This window comes from Dermatophagoides farinae, chromosome 10, assembly GCF_024713945.1.
Source record: "Dermatophagoides farinae isolate YC_2012a chromosome 10, ASM2471394v1, whole genome shotgun sequence".
NCBI lineage: Eukaryota > Metazoa > Arthropoda > Arachnida > Sarcoptiformes > Pyroglyphidae > Dermatophagoides > Dermatophagoides farinae.
The window spans coordinates 1,833,859-1,854,591 of NC_134686.1; the positions used below are offsets into that span (position 1 = coordinate 1,833,859).

The following is a 20,733-nucleotide window of genomic DNA, read 5'->3' on the forward strand; positions in this document are numbered from 1 at the left end:
AAGAAAGAGTATCATTGGGTAACATTGATGAATCGGCCGTGTTGTAAAGTTTATTTGTTTTTACCCGATGAGTGTTTAACCTTTAGTATTATATGTATTTGATTTTATATATAAATGAAATGCTCAATAAAATTAATAAGGCTTTTTGTTTGATATTTTAAAAACAATCGCTTCATGTGGTAGCAGAGCGTGGTTGATCGTTTTCTTTCACCCCTCTGGCTAATCGTTTTATTTTTTCATTTGTTTATTATTGAAAAAATGTCATATATTTGTGTTTGTCATGGCAAAGCCATCTTCAACCAGCGGTAATGACATGGACTCAACCATGAAGAAATTTATGGAAATGTTCGTATCTATGAATTCTTCACGATCATCATCCGAGTCCAACATGGGACTGGAAACGTATGCATTCAGTCAAGTGACCAAATATGATGGTGCCAATATTAAAGAATGGTCATCCTCGGTACGATCAGCATTTCTTACGTGTGGAAAGGAACATTTCCTGCGTAGTGAACTTCCGACTGGCCATCCCGAATACTCTCTTTATCAGAGGTACTTTGGTCTAATGAAATTTACATTTCAACCAAAGGTTCGGGACCATGTTGAACATCTGAAAACGGTGTTTCAACTATGGGATTATATGACTCGTTTCGAGAAAGATAATCGGACTACAGCGGTAAGAAAATATATCAAGCTGGTTGGTACAAAGTATGAAGGTGGCGAATTTCGTCTTTGGCTTGAACAATTGACAGCTCGTTTTGAAGATGTCGAATCGGAGTGGCTACAAAACACTGAGAATTCTCGGTGCACTATCATCATCAGTATGTTACCACGACCAAAGTTCGAACGTCTGGCAGACAGACTGACGTCCACAGATTCGTTGACAATGAAGGACATAATGAACGCATTCATCGAGGAGGACGAAAAAATGAAAACTGTTTCATCGAAACATGTGAGTAATCAGTCTGTCAATGCCATAAAGAAAAAATTCAATAAGAAACAGCGTTACCATACAAATTCAATGGTAACGTTATTTATTGACTGGATATTGAGTTAATCATTTGTAATTTTTTCTCTCTGTGTACTATATGATGGCGTGTACACGGCTGTTCAGGAAACGGAACAGCTATCTTGGTCGATTTTTTGGTGGTTTTTGGGTTGGAAAACCACTTTGCACAACTTTGATTTTTATCAAAACTTCAGAATTGAGAGAAAAATGGAATAGTTTTAAAAAAAAATGTCATTTTTTTTATACCTCTTCGCTGTTAGGAGTGACAATTTTTTGCCCTTTGACCTCTAGAGACTTGAAGTAACAAGTTCATATGAAATGATTCTTGAACCTTGTGGTGCGACGTATAATTGTTCGAAGTTTCACAAAAATATTCCAAGCGGCGGCTGTTCAGTAGCGATTTGAAGAAAAGCGGCGTGTATGGCTCTAGCGGAAGTGGGTGGGGTTAGAAACCTAAAAGTAGTGAAAATGCGTTATTGACCCTTCCATGAGGAAGATTCAATCAAAAAAAATATAGGCTAGATTGGACGGCCGATTTATCATTGTTACCCGATGATACCCATTTTCAAACAAAAAAAAAAAATGACGGTAATCTAATGGTTGTTGTTGGTGGTTCCCACACAAAAACACACACACACACGCACACACAATTATTCTTATTACAGGTTATGTTATGTTATGGCAATAGAGTTGCCAAAGAGACATTGACAATATGATGAAAAAATTGAGCTATATTCATTTATGTAGCCATGGTTACCATGACGACGACGACGACGGCGACGACTACCACAAACCATAAAAAAAATGATCATGATCATCATGATCATTAAGTTGATGGACGAGCAGAACAAGAGGAAATTATTTTCATTATATACTGATCATTATTCTATCCATTATTATTCTACGTACCTGTCATTGAAAAACAAAAACAAAAAAAAAATGGCCAATAGAATGATGAAAATGAATACTTTTCTTGTATTACACACATTAAGAAAGAAACAAAGAAAGCAAGAAAGAAAGTAACGATGGATGGAATTTGCATTTTTTATATAAAATTAGCCAAAAAAAAAAAAACAAAAATCCCTTTTCACTATGGCTGCTAATCATCATCATCATGGATTTCAAGAAAAAAAAATCATTTATACATGTCCTCGACAAATAAAATCTCCGATAAATTGAAATTAAAAAAAAAAGGATCAAAGGCGTTGTCAACATTCAAAAAACATTCTATCTTTGTATTCAGCGATGATGATGATTCATTTATATATGGGACTTGTAAAGTTATAATTCTGTTTCAAAAAAAAAAAAAAAAAAAAAACAAAACAAAATCAACAAGCTACAAATAAAAATCCATATCATCATAATTATCATTTCCATGGTGATTTTTTTTCTGTTTTTTGTTTTTCTATAGAAAAAAAAAGATATTACACAACACCATTTTTTGACTTTTGACAATTGAGAATTTTGTTGTAAAGAAAAAAAAATTTGACAACAAACAACAATAATCGTTGTGGTTGTTGTTAACAATTGTCATTTGGCTATAGATTGTTTTGTGGTGATTGTGTGTCACAATCACTCTATATATAATATATAATATACAGGGAGACTGGAAATATAATTTAATATAAGCAAATTTTTTTATAAAATAATAAAATTAACATAACATCCATTAAAAGTAATTCTAAATATTTATATCTAGTGATAAAGAATATTTGTCCACAATTCAATCCAAATAGATTATTAGTCATTGTCTGTATGAATAGATTGGATTTGATCACATCTCTTAATATGATCCTTGCATTGAAATGTTTCAGTTTTGTCCATGATGATGATGATGATGATTCTTGCAGTAGTCGTTGCTGTTGACGAGTACAGAATCGTTGCCAATATGTTCGTGCATTCCAATTCATAATTAGTCGGCTATAACGTTGATTATAAAATGGTAAAGATGACACGTGTGAATAAATAACTTTGATATATGCAAATGCTGATCCTAGCCATAGGATGACAAATGTATTATGAAGATTTATACGCAATTGTTTACTAAGAATACGGTACAATCAATAATTGCTGATTTTGCAGCCATTTCCATTGCTACAAGTACAATTCTTATTGCATCATCAAATTTCCATGTGTCCAAATACAATGCCAAATATTGCCGATGAAAACTTTGCCAAAATAATCTGTGATTTATTGAATTGTTAAAATCCATTTTGTTTCGATTACAACGAAACAAAATTTCTGTTGTTTGAAGCATTTTTATAAATTGTATTCGCCAAAATTCAACGATAAATAATAAAAATTTCACAGCCAAAAATAATTGTCCAAGCAGATATAATAACCGAAACAATAACATTGTCCACAGTTGAAGAAATAAAAACCATTGAAATGTATTCCATTTACCATCTAAATATAAATAGCCAACATGAATCATGAATAATGCGTAACCAGATAACATTGCCAATACCATTAAACGATAAAATAATGTCGATATTGAATGAATAATTTGATAAAATAAAGTCAAATAGTGACGCAATCGTCGTTCCAATAGATTATCATTATAATTATAATATTTGATAAACAAATCATTCAATGGAAAATTATAGGAAAAAATTTTTTTGAACAATTCAAACCATAGATATTCTAATAACATAAAAACAACAAGTAAATGTACGATTGTAATATCTAATCGTTGAATATTAAACATTTCTTCAAGATCTTCAAATGATAATGGCAAACCGATTATGGATTTTGGTCGTCGAATAGTAGTTAACATTATGGAGGTTATAATCGTTGAATAAGTCGTTATCCAAATACTTGGTTTGATTGTTCGATAACATGTCCATCGTATACATCGTCGTTGATAATCCAATAATGAATATTCTAAACGAAATAGATAATATTTAAAACATTTGAAACATTCATTTATAATATCACTAATCATGATGATATTCTCTGTTGAAAAATTCTTCATATTGCCACATTACAAATGAAGTGAAAAAACTAATTTCCAAGATGAAAAAAACACAGAAAAAGTTGAAAAATTACATTTTTGTTTCCCCATAAATTACGACCATTCATTATCGGGTAAAAAAAATTGTCAAAAGCAAAATTTTATTCTTACAAAATTCAATTATAATCATCGTTGCTATGTGTGATATACATTTTTATCATTATTATCATATTTCATGGTAAAAAATGAAATGAATGTCGAAGACGAAAAGTTCGTTTTTCGTTTTCTCACCAATCATTTTATTGATCATCATCATCATCATTTTTTTTTTTTTTGTTCTTGAATACAAATAAATAATTCAAAATAGGTGTTGACCCGATTAAGAATTTCGAGTTCAAAATTGTCATTTACTTCATCCATCCATTCATTCATTCATTCATTCATTCATTGTGTGGCAAGACATGTTCTTGTTGTTTTTTTTTCATTTTATGTTTGTCTGTATTTTTTTTCTGCTCTAGACACAAGAAAAAAACATTTTATGATTTGAAATTCAAAAGGAAAAAAAATCAATTCAAAAAAATGGTCTATCATTTCATTGGAATGAAATGAAATGAAATGGAATGAACCGAATATTATAATTTTTTCTTCTTATTAACATTGCTGCCCGGTTATTGCATCAATCAACAAGGTTTTTTTCCTTTTCTTCTTCTTGAAAAAAAGGGCGACGGCCATTAAAAAAAAAAGATCATCAAATAAACGAACGAACGAACGAACTAAAATGATGTCAATGGCATGGCATTTTTTTCTGCTGCTGCTGCTGCTGCTGATGGAATGAGAACGGAAAAAAACCAAATTTGAATATATATTGATCCATTCATCGATGATTACGAATCAAGTTGATTATATTATTACAAGTAAATAGTCAAATCAAATCAAATCATTTTTTTTTATTGGTCGATCGAATATGAATTGAACATATTGTAATGTCTAATGATATCGATATGTGATCATCAAATGATTATTGATGCCTGCCGGTGGTGGTGGTGGTGGTGTTAATAATCGGACGAACCAAAAAAAAAATGATATCCGGATGATTGGTAAAATAAACAAAAACAGACAAGAAAAATCTGAATTATTATTTAACCATTGGGGGCTATGACCTCGGGAAATGAAATTTATTTATTATTATTATTATTATTATTATTATATAGCAACGATCAAATAACGCCCAATCATCAAATTATCGGCCAACTAATGGATCGAATCACCGCTTTTGGAACACAGGTAAAACACAATTACCGTTAATAAACGATGAATGATGAATATAGAAATGGGAATTGTTTTTTTTTTTTGCTTTGTTTTCTTTTTCATTCTCACCAAAAAAAAAAAAAAGCTCGATGAACCCAACAAATGATATATGATTTTTATTATTCCCAACCACACAATTGTTTTAAATCTCCATATGGTTTCACATTACATAGACATGCGCATTAGCAATGTTTAACAAATAGCATCCATATCCAACAACACATTTATAATATTTGGCTGCTACTGCTGCTGCTGCTGCTAAAACATCTCTATATATACAAATTATTCGCAATCATTGTGTGTTCTTTGTGAATTTTATTATTATATTCTGATGATACCAACACACAATGGTAAGTAAGTGAAGACAAAATCTACGAAGACAACAACAACAACAACAACAACAAGATAAATGCAATGCTACTGCTGTTGTTGTTGTTGTTGTTGTTGTTGTTATTGCAGAAGAAGAAATCGACAAATTAGAAGAGACCATATATATTCATTATATATTATTATTATGAACACACAACAATAATAATAATTTCCATTTTCATTGTAACTTTGTCTATTTTTTTTGTGTGATTGCTACTCCAACAGCCGATATATTTTTTTTTCTGGCCTTTGTTTTGTGAAAAAAAAACAAACAAACACCAAAGCAAATCAAAGTTATTGTTTGTTTGTTGTTGGATTCACAACTACGACGACGACGATGACGACAACGATGTAATGATGATGATGATGATCTTATGGATCCAACAACGAAATATTTAGCAACAAAAATGGTAAACGAATGAATGAATGAATGTTTTGTGATTGTGTGTGTGTGAGTGAGAAATGATCGTATAAAAAAATGACGACGAGAAAGAGAAAAATCACTTGATGTGTATGTTGTTGTTGTTGTTGTCGTCTATATTGGACAAGTTTTTTTTTTGATTTTTTTCTCAATTGCTCGCACGTCGTTTGTTGTTGTATACAACGACGACGACGACTACGACGACTACGACGATGACGATGAAACATGAATCCAACATTCAGAAACACACACACACAGTGAATATATCATCATCATCATCATCGATATATTGCAAGAGAGTCTAAACAGATACACACACATTCACCATTGATGATCATCATTGAACGATGATGATGATAATGATTGGGAAAAAAAATTGATCAATCGAATCAAAACGAAAAACGCACACCATTTACCAGTGTGTGTAAAAAAAAAATTTTTTGATCATTCAAGTGTATGATTAGTTTCGGATTTTTTCTTCTTCTTATCATCATTAATCGGTTATATCGTTTCTCACCACCACCACCATCATCATCATGATTATGTTAACCACCAAATCTACTTGAAAAAAATCGACTAAAAAAATCAATTTTCCATATGGTCTTGCCTTGAAACAACTCTGTGTATCAAAGAAAAAAAAATGAAAAAAAAATCAATCAATTTTTAAACTTGAAAATAGAACCAATTTATCCGTGAATTTGAAATGTCCGAAAAAAAACCACCAATAAAACTACAACAAAATGATGGTCAAAAACAAAAACAAAACACGTCAATCATCCATAATCATCACGATCATCATCATTGAATAGAATGATCATTACCGCCGCCACCACCACCATCATGGTATCAAATTAAAAAATCCTTTTTGTTTTCCATTCAGCAACCTTTGTGTATGTGGTACATTAAATAACCGAAACACGATTACAATTTTTATTAGTACACAAAAACAAAAACGGAAAACAAACAAACAAACAAAAATAAAAATAAAACCCGACCCAATTATTATTATGTAACAGCAAAAAAAAAATTTCACTTTCAAAAAAAAAAACAAAACAAAGGAACAAGGAAAAGAAATTATCATCATCATTTAATTTTATTATTATCGACGTTGTCGTCGTGGTCGTTTCAGCCCCGTAATGCAAATATGATTATCATCATAATCTAAAGCCAAACATGTGTGTGTGTGTGTGTTATTGTTTTGTTTATCATTTGTATAGTGTAACACTCTAATAATTTTCATTGAAAAAAAACAAAAAACTTTTGTGTGTGTGTGTGTGTGTGGGTTGTTGATTGTGTTTAATTGTGTTTGAAAACAAAATAACAACAACAACAACAAACAAACAAACAAATATGCCTACATTAATTGGTCGTTTTAATGAATTATTACATAATCTTTCATCCTCATCGTCCAATTCACATCCATCTGTACAAACAACAACAACAACAACAACAAGACAACATCATCATCCACCATCAAGATCAAGTTCAAATCGTATTGTATCCACTGGTGGTAATTCTTCATCATCATCATCATCATCATCAAGACAAGTTGTAAAACGATCTAGTTCAAGCCGTCCACAACAACAATACAATAACAAACAAACAACAACAGTGAATAGTACAAATCATCATCAACATCATCATCATCATCATCATAATCGTCGTCATGGTTCTTTGGTTACGGGTAACAATAATAATAAATCTTTTGAAAAAGATCAAAATCATATGATGATCATCACCGGTAATCGACATAGAGCTAGTTCTTGTATCAATAATCGTCATCAATATCAACAACAACAACAGCAACCAAAACAACAACAACAACAACAGCATCTAAGTCAACAACATTCTTTATCGAAAACAACAACAAAACCAAAATCATCTTCTCGTGAATCAAATTCGAATTCTAATGGTGGTGGTGGTGCTAGTAGCCAACAAAAACAACAAAAATCCCGTCATCAACGAAGACATTCGATTTCTAGTATCACTAGTATGTCTAATACGAATAATTCACAAAATCAACAAAATTCAGCATCATCATCATCGAATAGCCAAAATAATCATAGTTCAATAACGATGATCACAAATAATAATCGTAAAGATTCCAATCGAATGGAAAAGAATAATAACAATAATTGTTGTGATAAATCATGCACTAGCAAACCACCATTAATAATAAACTCAATTAATAATAATAATCATGATGTTGATGAATCATTGACAAGCATGTTGGTACGTAAAATGAAAATCGGTGCCATTACAAGACGAAATCATCATCATCATAATGGTAATAATCAACAAACGACAGAAATTTTTCATAAAAAAATTTCCAAAATTACTAAAAAAGATGTTGAAGAATCATATGATTTAACAGATGGTGAAACAAAAGGCTGTTTTATTAATCGTTATTTAGATGGGTATGTGTAATATTAATATGATGATTTTCAATCAATCAATTAATTTGTTTAATCTTTATTGTTTTTCTAGCCATTTAATTAAAAATCATCCAGACATAATATCAGGAAAAACATGTTATGATATGCCTGTAAAAGAGATTGAATTATTGGAAACAAATATTGTTGCAGCATTTACTGGACCAAATGATGGTCTACGAACAATAAATTCATCAACAAAACCATTCGATGTGCCATTAGATGATGGTATTGATTTTATTGATGAAGATTATCCAGATTCATCACTTTCATCAAATGGTGCTTGTTCTGATCATAATAATCATTCATCACCACAAAATTCGGCCAAATTATCGACCACTTCATCGATGTTATCATCAACTGGTGATGTTATGACATTTTCCGATCAATCAGATCAACGGAATAAATCATCGCCAACATCGACAGCAACAACAACAACAACAACGACAAATAATCATGAAACAATAACAATTGAACCTGTTGCTGGTGTTAATAATTGGAATCGGTTCGATGATTTTGCATATGGTATATCGACAACATTATATGAATCACACCCAACAACAAAACAAAGAGCAGGTTTGATTCCATCATAAATCACAAATCATTACAAATTTTCTAAAGCAAAAAAAAAAAAAATTACAGGTGATCCAATTGCCGATTCATTTGCAATATGTGTACGTGAAAATAGTGCTATACTAGCATTAGCCGATGGTGTAAATTGGGGCGATAAAGCATGTCTAGCATCAAGATGTGCCATACATGGATGTATTGATTATCTGAATAAAGCTTTGTATTCAGCTGCCACTGATTCTACTCGATCTCGAAACACTATGGTTAGTTGTTTTTTTTTCAATGAATAAATTACTGCCGATAAAATATCTAATTGGTTTTTTTTCCCAGGACATATTTATTGCTCTATTACGTTCATTCAATGCAGCACATAATATGATATTGGCAAAAGGTGGCCATTTAACTACACTTTGTGCAGGTAAAAAAAAAATGAAAGCAACAATTGTCTTTATGATGAATCAACCATGTGATTTTCATTCTTGAAATTTTTTTTTTTTTTTTTTTTTGTTTCATTTCGTTTTGGGCCAACACAAACACATGCACAGCTGTAATTTGTCAATTGAAAGATTCGGATCGTTTTATCGTATGTACATGCAATGTTGGCGATAGTTTAGCATACGTTTATAGCCAAAAATATGGTGTTCGAGAAATAACTCAAGGTAATTCACACTGGTTTCAATTTGAATTTTTCTTTCAATCTTTTTTTCTTTTGTTGAACAAAAAAAATAGGATCACACGATATATTTTCAATGCGTGATATGAGAGATGCATTAGGTGCATTAGGACCAGTATCTGGTTCTGAACCTGAACTAAATAATCTAACCGTTGCAATGACCATTGTAGATGTGGATGATATTGTTTTCTTAACATCCGATGGTATATCGGATAATTTTGATCCTGTTGTTGGAAAATTTGCAATACCAAAAAAAGATTTACAAAAAAATTGCGATCCAATGACAATGATGATGATGATGATGAATGATGATAATCATATGAACAATAACAACAACAACAACAATTTATTATTGGCCGATAACTCAAGACAGATGAAAAATAACAATAACAACAATGAATCAAATTGTGAAAAAACCACTAAACGTATGAAAGGCAAGTCTTTGAATTGAATTGAATTTTGTTATTATTACGATAAAACTAATCCACTATTGATTTATTTTTATTTTTTCATTCTGTTTAACAGTACGAAAAATTGTACAACGATCAAATAGTAATCCAGAAAAAAGTAGTGCACGATATTTAAATTATACATCAAAAGGTTTACCACTTGTATCGGCACAACAACGTCATGAATTAACATTACTTCGTATGGAAGATCTCATTATGAATGGTGTGAATGGAATTTCATCATTCAACAATAACAACAACAATAATAATGATGATGGTGATGTACAACATGAACATTCATCGAACCATGATTATAATAAAAATAACAACAACAATCAAATAAATGCCAAAGATTTATGTTTATTGATGGTTGATTTCTCAACCAAATTAACAATGGCAAAACGAAGAATTCTTGAAGATCCGGAATTATATTCAGATGATGATAATGGTAACAATGGTAATGGAAATAATAATAATAATAATAATAACGATAATGATGATGATGACGATGTATTTGATAAACAACGAAGACGAAGACGTATGGTTGGACAAAAATTGGCACAATTACCTGGAAAATTGGATCATGCATCAATTGCTGCCATACAAGTTGGATTCTATGGTTCATTGCAAAATAATAATAAAAAAAAATCACATATCTATTCAACGAATAACAACAACAATGTGAAAACAATGAACAGAGAATTCAATACAAACAAGCGGCATTCCATGGAAGATCGTTATAATCTTAAATTAAAGGCAACATTGGCCAGATTTGAATCACAAGATTCACTTGAAAGCATTAATGAGGCTGGTCCTATTTAGACCAAAAAAAAAATCTAGAAATTCATTTTGGAATTCTTTTTTTTTATATATAAAAAAATGACACATTTATCAATTTATCAATTTTCTAATTACCAATATCTCGAAACATGTCCGGTGATGATTTTTTTTCTTACTATTTTATTCTCTATGTTTTCAATTGTGACTACCACCACTACCTGTGTGTGTGTGTGTGTTTTTTTTTAAAAACATATTTTAGACACACAATTTTACCTTGCAAACAAAACAAACAAAAAAAAATTGACAAATTAAAATGAAAATTTAAAATCTAATTATTATTACGTGGGTGTGTTTTTTTTATATATATAAAAAAATAAAAATAAAATCTTTAATCATTTTAAAATTTATATATTATTATTAATTATTATACAAATTAATGAACAGATTCATTTTACACACCCATCATCATCATCATCATCATCCCACCACCACCACTAACACCACCACCACAAACAACAACAGAAAGTAAAAAAAAACAATTGAAATCACTGGGCATTTTCGTGCATAATATGTGCAAGGCGTTGATTGATTGATTGATTGATCGATTGAATGGATGAATGAATGATTGGTTGGTTGGATGATTTATTTACAAATGGATTCTGGAAAACAATTCTTGATCAATCATTGCTATTTTTTCATTATTGTTGTTATTATTTGAGAGAAAGAATTTTTTGTTTTGTTTTTTTTTTGAAGTAGATAAGCTGCTGCTATAATTTAGGTTTAACCTCTTCAGCAATACCGCCCCATTTTAATTTATATGTTCCTGTACGCCATCGTATATCTGGTTCCCATAAAGCTCTTGTGAATAAAACTAATGCAAATAATTCACGTAGAAGCCATGCAATGACGAAATCAATTTTACTAAATGATAATGTTGAATTCTAAAATATTCAAAAAAAAGAAAACACCAAAATTAATATTGAAAATCTAATGATAAAAAAAATATTGATACATTTACCTGAATGATTGATAAAAGTGTATAGTCTAATAGAAACCATAATAAAATATGAAACAAATATATGGCAAATGGATCGATCTGTATTAGATAGCTAATGGCCCATGATGCCATTGCACCTAATACAAAACATTCCGATAATGGTTCCAACAATATCATATGTGGTATCATGGCTATCCTTAATTTGGCCCATCTAAATTATTACGATTGATTGATTAAATTTAAATCAATTAATATTGAAAATAAGGATATTTAAATTAATCAAAAGAAAAAAAAACAGACCTTGTAATACGTTTCTGGAACGTTTCAATATCAGATGTATATGAATTTTGCCATGCTGGCTGTGTACTAATTTTCAATTTATAGCCTCTATATCATCATCATTATTGAGGAAATGAACAATTAATTCAAAAAAAAAAAAAAATTTCCGGAAATCATTCATTTATCACGTACCTATCAGTGAATGATTTTGCAAAGAAAAAATCTTCAGCTAAATATTGGCCAAATGCTGCAATACCACCCACTTGTTCAAGTAAATTTTTTCGCATCAATGCAGACATTCCGGTTGGACAATTGATTTTAAGAAAATCAGCCGAGAGGTATATTCGTGCATGTGCCGTACCAAAATAGACCTATTAGATTCAATTAAGAGTGAAAATTATTAAATTTAAATTAGGAAACGATGGACACTTTAAATGTACTGGACAATCATCATTTCCAAATCCACTTACTTTTTCCAGAACGGCAGGAAATCCTTTTCGATCACAAACAAATGGCATCTGATGTACAAGTGCAACATCTTCTTTCATGGCACAAACCATATCCAATAATGTATCATTTTGCACTACAAAAAAAAATATATATATGATTTAAATATGATGTAAATAGAATGATGATGATGATTGTTATCAACTTACTTCTAATGCCGGCATCCGAAATAAGTATCAGTTCATGTTTAGATGCCTGATATGCTGGCTGCATATTATTAATCTTGGGATTAACACCAACTTTAAGGCCACCGATAAATAGACTTGCATCGATTTGTGGATATTTTTGTATTAAATTTTTAACACAAATAATGGCAGCATCTTTTTCATCTTGAACACAGAATAATAGCTCAAACTGGTTGGTTTTTTTTCAAGAAAAAAAAACAAAAAAAAAACAAAAATCATTAGGAAAACAAAAAAAAACGAAAAAAAACGAACAAAATGTCATCATGTGTGTCTAATATGTATGTCATTTAATGATTGTCATGCCGAATCAAATCCAATCCAATCAAATATATAAAATGCCCATCATTCAATTACAATTAATCAAATTAACGTCAGAGTTTCATTTTCTCTTTTTGTTTGTTTGTCAATTATTAAATGTGAAATGAAGCAAATCTTTCACAACAACAACAACAACAAAGTTCTTGACATGTAAACAAAAAAACACACACATAATTGAGGAATGGAGACACATTCCATCCCCCTTTTTCTCGATTTTCCATAACAACAATGATTATCTGACACTAAAACTAAAACAAGATAAATGAAATTCAATGAATTTGACACTGTCACGAAATTATATATATAAAATAAATGTGAAATAAAATCATGAAAATGATATGTTTTTCCTGTGTGATTTTCATTGAATTTCGTGGTGCGGGGGGAAGGGTGGCCGGGGTGAGTGGGTGAAGTGGTTCATTTTTTTTTCATCAAATGAATTTTCATTCATTATTGTCTATGTGTAATAATAAGATATATATAATGATGATGATCTTACTTTTGGATAATTTAGTTGAAAAAATGTTTCCATATTTGAATAAAGATTTTGATCAATACCAACTAAAGGCTTTATAATGGACACGCCTGGTAATGACATTTCTTTTATTGAATCGGTATCGATTTTTCTATGTAATACTCGTTTACTATTATTATTATTATTATCATTATGTTGAGAATATTTCACAAATTTTCCACATGATGATGATGATGATGATGATCGGATGAAATGTTGATATGGAATCATAAAAAAAAGAAAAGAAACAAAAAACAAAAAAGAAAAACAAAGATTAATGCCTGAATATTTCAATAATAATTCAAATATTGAATCAACATGCAAGAAAAAAACCAAAAAAAAAAATTTATTATCGCATTACATAATGATTATGATGATGATATATTCAATGTTGATAATATTGACTCAATTATTTTCTTAGCTCTTTCTTTTGTCTTCCATTCCCCTTTCAATTTACCTTGAAAATAAATCACAAGACGAATTCATTTCTCTCTCTCTCTCTTTCTATCTCTCTGGTATAACCAAGTTTCAAGTCCTATTAAACTCAATTTTTCCTTTTTTCCAGATATATCGATCAAAAAAAAAACAAAATTTTTTTTCTTTTCTTTCCTTACAAAAAAAAAATAGAAGAAAAATGAGGTTATACAAATTCAATTCGATCGAAATTCAAGAACAACAACCACAAAAGAAAAAAGTTCCAAAAAGTATTTTGTGTGTGTGTGTGTGCTCATTTGTATCTTGTGACAACCAACCGACCAACTAACCAACCAACCAACCAAACAACCGACGACAAACTCTATATATCTAAATAGTGGATCTTTACTCTTTCTTTTCAACAAAAATTGAAATCAAATCAAATCAAATCAACACGTCGTTTTGATTGAAAATAAATAACAAAATCATTATTAAATGGAAAAAACAAAACAAAAAAAAACAATCAAACAATCAATCAATCGAATCGAAACAAAATTAATAGGTCACTAGAACTAATATAGCAAAATAGATACAAACACATGTATATATCCTATGAGAAAACATAGATTCAGAGCAAATAAAACCACAACAAACTTAGAAGTATTTGATGATTATTGGATTTTCGGTGTCAAACATACTATTTCACAATGACTATATATATATATGGACCAGAAAAAAACGTGTATCAATTTAATATATATCAAAAGAGAGAGAAAGATTGGAGAAAAAAAATTCATTCTACTATTCATGCGAAACGAAAAATGTGATGATGAAGAGGAAAAAAAATCCAAAAAATCTGTCACTTGATCTAAATTCTCATCCATTCAAATCACATGTGGCTATCGGGATTTTTTTTTGTGGTCGTCATCATCATAATCATTATCATCATCATCATCATCATAACCAAATAATTGTCATGAATCAAAACACACACACACAGACACGCAAACAAAACAATCAGAATGGTTATCATGAATTGTCTAGAATAAAAAAAAAATGAAAACAATTCAATATATATGCAGCAATATGTACATGGAATAACCTTGAATGATTATCATCAGAAAAAAATGAATAATAAACAATTAGTATATAATGAAAAAAGGCTTGGTGTCACTACCTGAACAAAATGAATGTGTGTGTGTGTGTGTATTATTATTATCATTTAAAAGTGAAAAAAAAGAAATTAAAATTAAAAATCAACCAAACTATTGATAATGATTGTAATTGTATTTACAACCCAAACAAACAAACAACAACAATGATGATGATGATAATAATTATTACATACATATGACCAATGGGAAAAAAAATGAATTTTTTGAAGAAAAAAAAAATTCTTCAACGTCCTTGATAACCAAAATCTAATGATTATTGAATGGAACACGAAAACATTCAACACCACTGTGTGTGTGTGTATGTGTGTGTGTTCAATTTTTTTTTTCATGGCCATTCCACTCTCTCCCTCTTCCTCTTTCTGCAAACATTTCATCATCATCATCATCGTTATTATTATTTTCAAATGATCATGATTGATGGAATGTTATAACCAAAATAATAATAATAAAAATGCCATAACAAATGAATGAGATTCCAATTTCCAATTTTTTTTTGATCATCGGAATTCCAGAAAAAAAAACTTAGGTAAAAAAAAAGTTTACACAAACAAAACAAAAAACATACCCATGAAATAATGCCAAAAAATGCATAAACCAAACGAATATCCATCCACAAATAATGATGATTGCAATACCGGTTAATATATAATAACAGACAGCCTGATGTTCCATTACGATTACTACTAATGTTGATGATTATCATCAATCGTCGTTGATGATAAATCACAACAACAACAACAACAACAACAATGAGTTGAATAATTACAACCGATTGATGATGATGGTGGCCTTTTCTTTGTAGTCGTATTTAATCCGGTTAATATTATTGAAAATATTGACAATGATGACGTTAATAATAACCATTTGTTGTTTATTTTATGAATAAAATAATCGACATTTATACATTGATGATCAATGAATCGATGATTGATGGCAATGATGATTATTTTGATGATAATAATGGTCAATATGAAACGATAATAGTAAACAACAACAACAACAATCAAAACGATAAAATAATGATGATAGTCCATGCATCTATTATATATATAAAAAAAGAATAAAAAGAGAATTAAAAAAAAAATTGTTCGAATTTTATACATTACATAATAACCAACAATGATGATGATCATCATCATCAAATGGCTGTTGTTGTTGTTGTGTGATTACAACAACAAACCAAAAAACAACAACAACAACATTAATAAACAAACAAACATTCAAATCAAAAAAAAAAAAAAAATGTTATTGCTGCATCTGCTACTGCCGCTACTGATGATGACAATCAGATAGCCGATTGTCACACACACACACACACACACACGCACACACATACCATTTTTTTTCCTATAAGGTCATTGATCATGACGGTCAATCATCAGTGACAAAAAATAAAATTTTTTTTAAACGAGGGCGTATTTAGAAAAAAAAATCACCACCAAATAGCTACCATTCAGGATGAATGAATGACATGACAAAACCAAAAAAAAAAGAAACAAAATCGATAAACAACAACAAGCAACAAGCAACAACAATCATCATGAAAAATGATTTGGGATATTATCGTTTTTCACACCAGTACAGAAAAAAAACATTCAGAAAATAAAATTAATCTCAGTGTGTGTGTGTGTTTTTCGTTTCTCTTTCTTTGTCACCATGGTGGTGGTGTGTTCATGAATCATCATCATCATCATTGCTAAAATCGAAAGAAAAAAAAAATTTACCATCAACATATCAATATATCCAATTTCATTCATAATTGAATGTTTTTGTCATCAAATTTTGTTATTGATAATTTATATATATTGATTGATTGATTTACTGCATCACACAGCATTTTTTTTTTTTTTTTGGTCGCTGGTGTGTATTAAATTTAAAAAATGCATATAGATTGATAGTGTGCACACTGGTTTCGCGCTCTTTTTTTTAACAAAATTGTCCAACACAATGTTAAAATAAAATCTCCCGGTTCACACACACACACATTAGGTGTGTTAACCATTGACACACACACACACAAACAAAAATGTTGATGATAATAAAACCAAAAAAAAAAAAAATGTCTTAACATCCTTGTTCTTTTTTTTTCTCACACATTAAATTTTCATTTCATTTGAATTTTAAATGAAATGAAAAATTTTTTTTAAATATGACTTTCTCTCTCTCTCTCTCTCTCTCTCTCTCTCTCGTTGCCGCATTCCAATCCATGGCTGGATAACATTGGTAACCAATGATTACCACCACCACCATGGAGCATCAGAAGCAACAACAACAGAAATACATCTACCAGAGAAAAAAAAACATATTTATATTTCATCAATCAATGACAGACAAAGATTTTTTTTTAATAACTCATTATCAAGCAATGAAATCCTTATTATTATTATTGTTTTTTATTATTAATGATGATGATGATGATTATTAGGTGCAAAGTATTCATACAACATCATCATCATAAATCTAAGTAAATTAATAAAAAAAAAAAGAAATCAACAGGAAAAAAAACAAAAGCTCTTCACATATTGAATGAAAAATGAAATGAAATAAAATCATCATCAATCGGAAATTGATCGAATGTTTTAATAGAAAAAAAACTACTGCTAAACTTTTTGATCAATGATGATGATGACATGTATCTATTGGATGATTCATACACACACACACATTCCATATATTCAAAAAGTTTCACTCTGTATATCTTTGTATATTATATACATGCATGTATGTATGTATGTATGTGTGTTTGTTCTTTGCTGTCATCATCAAAGACAAACTATTAAAACAGAACATGAACAGAATGGCTATAATGTTAATGTTGATGATGATGACGATAATGTCATGAATGATAATGGCAGTATATGTAACTTAATTTTATTCATTCATCGTCATCATCAGTAGTGACAAATCAAAGACACAAAAAAAAAAAAATACAGAAAAAGACAAATATCATCAAATGAAATGTGTATCTATATATAATCAATTCAGTTTTGTTTTGTTCTGTTTTTTTTGTGTGTGTATGTGTTCAAGAGAAAAAAAAGGTTTGATTTTGCAAACAATTTTGTAATAAAGATTATTGACATTGAAAATGCGTTGTGGTAACGTTTTTTTAACGAAAAAAAATGAAAAATGGATGAATTTTGTTTCATTGTGTCAATCTTGAGCATGTATGGATATTTTTGAATGATAACCATGGAAAAAAACAATTATTCACCAAAGTCATTTTGGGATATTTGTGTGTGTGTGTGTGTGTATCTGTATCGATAAAGAAAATGATGATGATTTAGCAAAATGAAATCGAAATGGAAAAAAAAGAAACAAATTTGTCCAAATCAATAGGTTGAGATTTTTTTTCGAATGAAAAAATAAATAAATAAACACAAACAACATACCTCATATTTTGTTTTCATTCATTAAAATTATATTGAAATCACATTATGAATGATGATAAATAAAGTGTATATACAAATCAATAATCATAATTCAATTGATTGATTGATTGATGATTCATTATGCTACAATGATGCAATAATTCAATGATGACGATATTTTTTTTGTGATAAACATCGGCCCACCCACGCACAACAACAATGGTATAAATAAAATACAAAGATTGAAAAGAATTTGTTGAATGAATCGGAAAAAAAAATAAGGCTGGAATTTTGTTCTACTACCATAAAAGGACAAAAATTGCAGCTAGCGACAACAAAAAAAAAACAAACAACATTCGAATTCGAATTTTCAATTTTCAATGTTCAAATAGCACAAGTTGCATAGAAAACAAATGAAATTCACTATTTTGATGATGATTTTGAATAAATGAAAACAAAAAAATTGGAATGAAAATAAACTTAATGGCTGGTCGATCGATCGATTGATTGATTGATTGGTTATCGTTTGTGTTCAAAATTTATATCAATTTTCAAGGCAAACGATCAATCAAATTCTTCTATTTTTTTTTATTTCATCAAATGTGGACATTATTGGTTGGACAAAAGAGGAGGGGGCAGTGAATAATTTTTTGTTGTTTTTTTTTTGTTTTCATCATATATATTTATATTTACATTCGAATAATGAAATAAAACACACACACACAAAAGAAAAACGGAAGAAAAGAAAAATCGCGAATATTATCATATACAGTTGATTATGATGGAATTGGAAATTCTGAAACAATCAATTTCTATTTACACATTATCATCATACATATAATGATGATGATGATTTGGCATTATAAGAATATAATAATATACGATAACATGATTTAAATGAATGCAATATATGTGTTTCCCAATCAACGGGACTCAATAAACAACAAATATAACAAACGATATCAGTCGATGATGATAATAGTGGGTTTTTTTTACTATAAAAAGAATCTAGATTTTTGTTGCAATTTCAAAATAATAATAAGATTGGAATGACAATGTTGTTGTTGTTGTTGTCATCGTTGTTGTAGCTAATGTCTAAAAAAAGGGGTGAACAAAATGTCCATCCACACCCACACCCACACAGACACACAAACATAAACATAAACAAAATGTAAGTAGATGATGATGACAGGTGATTTTCTTTTCTTTTTCCTCCTTACCACTGATTTAATGGTGATGATGATGATGGTAGTTCCATTTTCTTCTTTTTTTTCCAATTTGGTAAGAGAATTTTTTATTTAGAAAAATTGAAACGTTATCATCATCATAATCATGATTTCATTGTTGATAATGGATGATAACAAGTGAGACAAAAAAAAATTCCGCCGATAATCATTGATGGTACTGGAAAAAAAAATTTTTTTACAATCGGCGTCCAAAAAAACAACAACAACAAAACAACAATAACAAACACACACACGAAGCGGCGTGTTATTTTTTTCACACTTTTTTTCTGCTGTTTTTTTTGTGTGTGTGTATGTGTGCTGAGAGTATGGCGTGATTATGAAAATATTTTTCGTGTGCCCGGGTTATTCATTTTAACCAAAACACACAACAATATATATATGATGATGATGGATCCACATACGGCGCCGACAATAACAATAACACAATATGACGACTACGACGACGACGAAATGGTGAATTGAATTCAATAATAATAATCTGGTATAATATATTCAACACAGCAGAAGCAGCAGCAACAGCAGCAGAAACAGCAATAGAATTGTCACTTTCACTTTAGCAGAATATAAAATGAATGAATGAATGAATAAATAAATAGACTACAGGTATATTTTGTAGCGCATGGCGCCTAAAAAAAACATACATGAAGATGATAATGATGATGAGTATATAAATCGGCTGGATCTTTTTTTCGAATTTAATGAAAATGATGATGATGATGGTATTGAAAATTTATATATATTTTTGTGTGTATGTGTGTGTGTTGTAAC

At 29.7% G+C, this 20,733-nt stretch overlaps 2 protein-coding genes across 5 annotated transcripts; one reads left to right on the forward strand and one right to left on the reverse strand.

Moving 5' to 3' along the window:
• Positions 1-5,593: 5,593 nt before the first annotated feature.
• On the forward strand, positions 5,594-11,296 carry LOC124491219 (PP2C-like domain-containing protein CG9801). Its single transcript, XM_047053850.2, has 8 exons — positions 5,594-5,620; positions 5,730-8,477; positions 8,548-9,068; positions 9,135-9,325; positions 9,393-9,480; positions 9,608-9,721; positions 9,792-10,169; positions 10,261-11,296. The coding sequence occupies exons 2-8, from the start codon at positions 7,411-7,413 to the stop codon at positions 11,004-11,006; spliced, it is 3,105 nt and encodes a 1,034-aa protein (XP_046909806.2). The 5' UTR covers positions 5,594-5,620; positions 5,730-7,410; the 3' UTR covers positions 11,007-11,296.
• Positions 11,297-11,330: 34 nt separating this feature from the next.
• GlcT (ceramide glucosyltransferase) lies at positions 11,331-20,721 on the reverse strand. Of its 4 annotated transcripts, none has more exons than XM_075734686.1 (9): positions 19,939-20,721; positions 15,916-16,388; positions 13,747-13,891; positions 12,897-13,101; positions 12,711-12,823; positions 12,433-12,611; positions 12,262-12,348; positions 11,983-12,172; positions 11,331-11,905 (listed from the first exon to the last, which is right to left on the reverse strand). In XM_075734686.1, the coding sequence occupies exons 2-9, from the start codon at positions 16,020-16,022 to the stop codon at positions 11,732-11,734; spliced, it is 1,200 nt and encodes a 399-aa protein (XP_075590801.1). In that variant the 5' UTR covers positions 16,023-16,388; positions 19,939-20,721; the 3' UTR covers positions 11,331-11,731. The 4 variants fall into 4 exon arrangements, with proteins under 4 accessions (XP_075590801.1, XP_075590800.1, XP_075590802.1 ...); XM_075734685.1 differs by having other exon boundaries at positions 18,740-20,641; XM_075734687.1 differs by lacking the exon at positions 19,939-20,721 and adding an exon at positions 16,687-16,862.
• Between the last annotated feature and the right edge of the window lie 12 nt (positions 20,722-20,733).

What these genes read in the sequence shown, in the direction of transcription:
- GlcT (XM_075734686.1), bottom strand. Translation starts at nt 16,022, where the DNA reads ATGGAACATCAGGCTGTCTGTTATTATATATTAACCGGTATTGCAATC. An exon ending in TTCAACTAAATTATCCAAAA is followed by an intron (nt 13,102 to 13,746) that starts GTAAGATCATCA and finishes AAAACCAACCAG; the next exon opens with TTTGAGCTATTATTCTGTGT. An exon ending in TTCCAGAAACGTATTACAAG is followed by an intron (nt 12,173 to 12,261) that starts GTCTGTTTTTTT and finishes GTAATAATTTAG; the next exon opens with ATGGGCCAAATTAAGGATAG.
- LOC124491219 (XM_047053850.2), top strand. Translation starts at nt 7,411, where the DNA reads ATGCCTACATTAATTGGTCGTTTTAATGAATTATTACATAATCTTTCA. An exon ending in AACAACAAAACAAAGAGCAG is followed by an intron (nt 9,069 to 9,134) that starts GTTTGATTCCAT and finishes AAAAAATTACAG; the next exon opens with GTGATCCAATTGCCGATTCA. An exon ending in AACCACTAAACGTATGAAAG is followed by an intron (nt 10,170 to 10,260) that starts GCAAGTCTTTGA and finishes TCTGTTTAACAG; the next exon opens with TACGAAAAATTGTACAACGA.